General features: G+C 33.0%; 3 protein-coding genes across 3 annotated transcripts in view; 2 read left to right on the forward strand and 1 right to left on the reverse strand.

Moving 5' to 3' along the window:
- Positions 1–749: 749 nt before the first annotated feature.
- LOC119839928 (thioredoxin domain-containing protein 15) lies at positions 750–1,995 on the forward strand. Its single transcript, XM_038366377.1, has 2 exons — positions 750–898; positions 1,122–1,995. The coding sequence occupies exons 1-2, from the start codon at positions 850–852 to the stop codon at positions 1,949–1,951; spliced, it is 879 nt and encodes a 292-aa protein (XP_038222305.1). The 5' UTR covers positions 750–849; the 3' UTR covers positions 1,952–1,995.
- Positions 1,996–2,072: 77 nt separating this feature from the next.
- LOC119839927 (glyoxylate reductase/hydroxypyruvate reductase-like) lies at positions 2,073–4,524 on the reverse strand. Its single transcript, XM_038366375.1, has 3 exons — positions 3,965–4,524; positions 3,097–3,358; positions 2,073–2,795 (listed from the first exon to the last, which is right to left on the reverse strand). The coding sequence occupies exons 1-3, from the start codon at positions 4,117–4,119 to the stop codon at positions 2,160–2,162; spliced, it is 1,053 nt and encodes a 350-aa protein (XP_038222303.1). The 5' UTR covers positions 4,120–4,524; the 3' UTR covers positions 2,073–2,159.
- A 1,173-nt stretch (positions 4,525–5,697) lies between these two features.
- Positions 5,698–6,506, forward strand: part of LOC119840210 (glyoxylate reductase/hydroxypyruvate reductase-like) — a 2,620-nt gene continuing 1,811 nt past the window's right edge. Inside the window, exons 1-3 of the mRNA XM_038366722.1 lie at positions 5,698–5,795; positions 6,044–6,188; positions 6,370–6,486. Of these exons, the coding sequence (XP_038222650.1) occupies positions 5,698–5,795; positions 6,044–6,188; positions 6,370–6,486 (360 nt within the window). The remainder of the gene's footprint in view (positions 5,796–6,043; positions 6,189–6,369; positions 6,487–6,506) is intronic.

Consider the following 6,506-nt stretch of genomic DNA (forward strand, 5'->3'; position numbering starts at 1 on the left):
AATAGTTTTAAGAGTGCCACCCCAAGCTACAATACAATATCATTATGTATTCGTATTTACATTGTGTGTTCATGCGATGTCCGATAAAGATTTTAATAGATATTGATATGGTCCCTTAAGTACGGCCTGAATAAATTAATAACCGACCGTAATAAATGGCTCGCTCAACTTTTTACAGCATTAGAACTGTTTTGCGGGACTTGGTTATTTTACTAGTATTGTTTTCTAAGGGTTTTTTTTAATGTGTTAAATTAAGAAGCAGGAACATTGTTTCTTTATCTTAAATGGTATATATATATATAAATAAGTACAAGGTATTTGCCATGCCATTAAACTACAGAAGGGATCCTATGACTCAACCCGCTCCGTTGTCTAGCGTATCTCACAAACCGAGAATTGGTTGGACTGTTAAAATTTTCACAGGTGATGTATTTCTGTTGCTGGTATCTGAACAGAAAGGGACTTAAAACAAATATGCAATGATGACTCTCAAAAATAAAAAAATAAAAAATTCTGTTTGATTTAGAAAATTGTGTGGAACCCTACGATCGCGAGTCGTATACGCACATAGCTGATTTTTATTTGGAAATGACATTGACTTATTCATCAATTTATCTCTAAATATCATTTAATATTTTCAAAGTTAGGCTTAGAAAATGAGAATAAATAAAATGTTTTTTGTGTTTGAAATGGAACGTACGGTATGATGGTTGTGTTTGTCAATTGTCATTTAAATTTTTGACATTGCACTTTATGTTTATAAAATGTCAAATTCTGTTAAAAAATAAAACATTACATTCGCAAGACATGAAAAATTAAACATATAATTCTATAAATACGTTTGCGAAGATGCACTTCTTTATCAAATTTCATATTTTTATATTGGTGCTTGCTTGTGGTAAGTTTAATTTTGTTGATTTTAAGAATCAAACGATCTCATCGATCGATCTAAGTAAAATAAATTTTTGCTCGAATTAGCAATTCACTTACAATATTTATGAGGTTCCTTTTCATACTAAAATTATTGGTATGCATAAATATGAGGTAAATTTTATATTACACAAACATTGCAACGAAAAGGACGTTACGTTATCTATTAACGAACTGATATTTTATTTCAGGATTTTCAATAAGTAAACAATATGATATGGACGAAGAAGTCGCCATCGATGTGCCAAAAGACGAAGATATGGAAATGGAGACAGTAGACGACTCAGAATCGCTACTCTCTAATGTGGTATCTGATATGAATCGTACATTGTCAAATCTATACTTCCATGTCACTTCTTCGAATGCAACAGCTGAAAATAAAACACAGTCATCGAACGAAACAAAAAAGCTTGTAAAATGTAAAGATATTATCTACGAACCTGAAGATTTAGAGCCATCGGTTGAAATAATCAATGGAAGTGCTTTGGCGAAATTGCTGCAATCTAAACCCGATGTTCCTGGCCGTGATGTAGAAGCTGACTGTGTTTTAGTACTATTTTATGCTAGGGCCTGTCCATTTAGTGCACATGCTGCCCCACATTTCAATGCCTTATCAAGATCATATCCTAATATTAAAATGGTTGCTTTGGATGCTTTAAAACATTCCGGAATTAATGCCCAGTATGGGATTGTAGGTGTGCCTACTTTAAAGATGTTTCACAATGGTCGACCAGTGGGTAAATTCAATGGAACAGAGTACAATATACACTTGTTTAGCAAGTTTGTCAATGCAATAACTGGACAGAATCCCCAGGGGTTGTTGGTAATGTCTAAAGACTTTCAAGGCCCTGTTTCAAGTGTAGTGGAAAAGGAAACTGACTATTTCCTTATATTATCGTGGTTATTTATTGTTGTGTGTTCTATTTATTACTTCATGGAATCAAAATGGTGGACAATGATTGTGGAAATGGTGCAGAATAACTGGAGAGAGTCTGTAGCTCAACACGAACATAATGATTAAAATTTATTATTTTTAAGTGTTTATTAAATGGTGTTAGTTTTTTATCTGTTGTTTCTTTTATAATTTTTACTCTATTCTCTGTAGAAATTATAGGTTCGGAAAATTCAATAAAAGGCAAAAATGTACTAATAAATAGATTACATTCAAAATAACAATATATTAAGATATAAATAGCAAAAATACAATGTATTAAAGCTTAAAATAATTTTTACTTTAATTCTGCTGGCATATCTTTGCCATTCAATGCGGCAATAATATTATTTGCTGTCAATTCACTCATAGTATTTCTTGCTTCAATAGATGCACTACCAATATGAGGTAGCACTACACAGTTCTTGAGTTTAAACAATGGACTATCAAGAGGCAAGGGTTCAGGAGTAGTTACGTCGAGTCCTGCTGCACGTATTGTACCATTCTGCAAGGCTTCTACTAATGCATTTTGATCAACAGTACCCCCTCGGCTTGTATTCACAAAGATGGCATTTCGCTTCATCCTATCATATGCACTTTTATTGAAAATTTCCTTTGTTTCTGGCACCAAAGCGGCGCAGCAGATGACGAAGTCGCTTTTAGCTAGAAGTTCGTCAAAGGTAACCTTGACTGCACCAATTTCTTTGGCTTCAGGTCGTTCACTTCGGTTGAAGTATAGTATTTGGGCTGTGTTGAAAGACTTAACACGTCTGGCAACGGCTTGGCCAATTCTACCGAAACCAACAATGCCCACAGTGGCTCCAGCTAAGCCAGGACCTGTCATCCATGTTGGAGCCCAGGATACCCAACCACCAGTCTTTGCCTCGTTCTGTGCTTCAGGAAGCCTTCTAGATGTCGATAATAGAAGCGCCAACTGTAAAAATAAAATACACATATAAATGCTGGAGGTCCTTCCCAGTTCTTTCCTATATTCCTCTTATCCATAGTTTCTTCATCCCACACTTTAGTTGGCAATCCAATAGCAGACATATTTTATAAATTTTTATTCATTTTTGTAAATGGCTTTGGCAAATCAGGCTAACACTGCCCCTTTGCTGACTGTGAAAAAAAAAAAATAACACCCACAGTGGTACATGTAAGATTTCTTTTTTGTAAATGTAAAAGTTCTTCTGAAGCAAGTCTAGTTAAATGAATAAATGTGATTTTATACTCACAGTCAATTCAGCCGTTGCATCCGTCAGAACATCAGGAGTGTATCCAATTCGTATTCCTCTCTTTTTGCATTCGGCAACATCAATATGATCATGTCCTACAGATATTGTCGCCACAACTTTTAACCCTTCTCCAGCAGTATTCAATACTTCCTGGTCTATCTTTTCAGTTAGCGAACAATATATACCATTCACTCCAGATATTGATTTGAGAAGATCAGCTCTTGGAATTGGCAGTGGAGATTCCCATATTCTTACATCACATCTGCAAATAATTAACCAATTTTTTATTTTCACAATCTCTAATTATATTGGGTATAATATATAATATAAATGTTACAAAAAATAACATGATGTTTGAGCTCTACCTCACTAAGACAACATTTCTACTCCATTGCCAAATCATCACCAAGAGAGTTAGTACTTTTTCTGCCTTACTTTTATCATTTAGGGGTATGAAAAATAGATGTTGGCCTATTCTCAGACCTAACCGATATGCACACAAAATATCATGAGAATCGGTCTAGCCATTTTGGAGGAGTAAGGTAACTAACATTGTGACACAGGAATTTTAGATATAAAAAGATTGTTTTAGTTGATACAATGGTCAAAGATGCTCAAGATAATGATTTGCAGGCCTATTAGAATCAACTTTAAGTGTGTAAAGGTATGAGATAATAATTCAAAGATACTTATGTGTATGAATTAATAAGTACTGAGACTTTAGAAGCTTAAATGCAAATGTTATATACTACATTTATAAAATAACATCTAGACTCAAAACAGAAAGATGAATAATTTATATCACCAGAAGTAAAGATTTGTTATCTAATCATCATAATATGTAATGCATACTGAAGAGTACACTCACTGTTTCTTTAGAATATTTATTCCACCCTCAGGCATATCAGAGCGTGTGACAAATACTTTGAATTTTCCTGATTCACTCATTTTCCTGTTCAAGTCAAAAACTTTTCCAGTTCGTACTAAGCTAACAGGAAAAACGACGATCCTTTTATAAAGCATGAATCAATTAAACTCGTTATTTTTTTATAAATCAATTTCCGTTTGTTCAAGGTTATGTCTACGGAAGATATTTCGGCGGTCCCTCTTGCGGTTTTCTATTCTCGGTCTTGAAAAATGACGGTTTTGCAAAATATATCGCTAAATGGAGTGTAAGCACTGTGCCAAGTATTACTCTACCCTTTGTCGAATTAATAAATGACAGACCAGACATAATAAGTGCTTACTTGATAACGAAGTTCACATCTAATTTATTCACACTTCACTGCTGATATCTAACGCCTAACCTTGAACTTTTTGTTCGATAATGATCGTGAAAAAGAATACGCGCTGCTCTGAATTTACATTGAATTTACCTACAGTCTACGGAGGCGGTACGTCATATAAAACAATAGCTACTATTGCTAATCTGTGGATATGTGAAATGTCATCTGTCAAAAGTCAGCTGATTTTTTTTTTCTTCCATTATGGCAATAAGTTTCAACTATTTGCCAGTGTCAAGTTTATAATGGTAGGGAAACAAATTTTCTTTAATCAGCTGATGTTACTAAAGATGCGTTTTAAAATAGTATCGTCGATTGTCAATAGAAAAAATCAAGACGAGTAACTATTTATAAATGTAAAGTTAATTATAATAAATGTGTATTTAATATTTATACAACCAATTATTTTGTGAAATAAAACAGCGGTTCATTAAGTAGTTCATCGTAAATGATGTATTCAGCCGGAAAGCACATATAGATATAAATTACATTTTTTTTTATAATTATGTAATTAAAAGAAATGTTAGTATACTGTATGTGTATCTACTGTTTCAGATTTAATCTACAGATAATTTTATATTATGTATGTCGTAGTGCATACTCGTTTCATGGTCTGACATTAAAATTTAATAATATGTCCAGTCGACACTATTAGTTTGTTTATAATAATAGCATTGCGTATAAAATTACTACACTTTGATAATCAATTATACTTGAGATATATTCTTGAATGGATTTAACATAATGTTAACACAACACTGAGTTTTACTTAAAATTTTGTGTCTTTAAATTAAAATACAGCAGATCATTGCAATATTGTAAAATGTAAGCGAGGTGTAGTTTCATAATTACGTAGGTATATTATTTGCGGAAGAATTGCCTGTATTGCAGTTTGGTATGTAGTATTTTATTTTAATTGATTTTAAAATTTCCAGGCAAATTTCTCTGATTACCGAATTCAATGTATTGCTTTAATAATTCATAAAGGCGTACAGAAATAGTTAATGTTATATTATATTAAACTGACCCGGCAAATGCTCTTCTGCCGTATTCTTATCATTTGGGGGTATGAAAAATAGAAGTTGGCCGATTCTCAGACCTAACCGATATGCACACTAAATTTTATAATAATCGGTCCAGATGTTTCGGAGGAGTATGGTAACTAACATTGTTACTTGAGAATTTTATGTATATAGAGAACTTTACATAATTTATGATATAAGTAGTAGACAGGCAAGTCTTTAATCATTTCAATAAATGTTTAGGTACATGTTAAAACCTGCTCTAATAGCATAACAAGACAATGAAGAGAATGAAAATGTATTTCTTTAGGAACATGAGCCAATCTGGGAAATTTAAAGTATTTATTACCCGTCCGGATATGCCTGAAAACGGCGTAAAAATGTTAAAGAAACAGTAAGTACGCATTCAGCCTATCATATGATAATCTATAATGTCTTTCGTTTCCTTACCGAACTATGTAGCTCAACCTAGTCAATCTATGTACACCAGGAAGATTTGTATATTGAAATAAATAGTTTCCATAAAATACCTTAAAAAGTAAAAGAATTTTCTATAAAATTGAAATCACGTCTTGAAATTTAGGATCAAGTTCATCCAGTCAGTATTTCCATCCGGTTTTATGAATTAAATAAATGTTTAAGATGTGACGTAACAGCTTGGAAAGCGCCCTTACCGATCCCGAGAGCGGACCTGTTAAAGTCCATCTCTGGGGTCAATGCTATTTTCATATCTATGAAAGATAGAATTGATGGAGAAGTGTTGGATGCAGCTGGCCATGAATTAAAGGTGAATTGAAAGAAATAAAACTCATTTATTACGATGCGTTATGATTTCGCCAAGTCTTTGACATAACAAGTTATCGTTATTGTTAATGAATTCTATAAATCATGATGAGACCAGTACCAATCATTTAAAAAAATATGTACCTGTCTAAAATAATTTCTTAAATGGCAATTACATTTTTCAGGTTGTAGCAACAATATCGGTGGGCTACGACCATATAGATGTAGCAGAATGTAAAAAAAGAGGCATCAGAATTGGGCACACGCCTGGAGTGTTGACTGATGCCACAGCTGAATTAACTGTAAGCTTTTTAGCTATTTT

The sequence above is a fragment of the Zerene cesonia genome, chromosome 5 (genome assembly GCF_012273895.1).
Source record: "Zerene cesonia ecotype Mississippi chromosome 5, Zerene_cesonia_1.1, whole genome shotgun sequence".
In the NCBI taxonomy this organism is placed as follows: domain Eukaryota; kingdom Metazoa; phylum Arthropoda; class Insecta; order Lepidoptera; family Pieridae; genus Zerene; species Zerene cesonia.

Bases quoted from the DNA above. Each gene is read 5' to 3' on its own strand.
- LOC119839928 (XM_038366377.1), top strand. From the start codon at position 850: ATGCACTTCTTTATCAAATTTCATATTTTTATATTGGTGCTTGCTTGT. The intron at 899-1,121 runs GTAAGTTTAATT...ATTTTATTTCAG, and splicing joins TATATTGGTGCTTGCTTGTG to GATTTTCAATAAGTAAACAA.
- LOC119839927 (XM_038366375.1), bottom strand. From the start codon at position 4,119: ATGCTTTATAAAAGGATCGTCGTTTTTCCTGTTAGCTTAGTACGAACT. The intron at 3,359-3,964 runs GTGAGTGTACTC...AATTATTTGCAG, and splicing joins ATAAATATTCTAAAGAAACA to ATGTGATGTAAGAATATGGG. The intron at 2,796-3,096 runs GTGAGTATAAAA...TTATTTTTACAG, and splicing joins ATGCAACGGCTGAATTGACT to TTGGCGCTTCTATTATCGAC.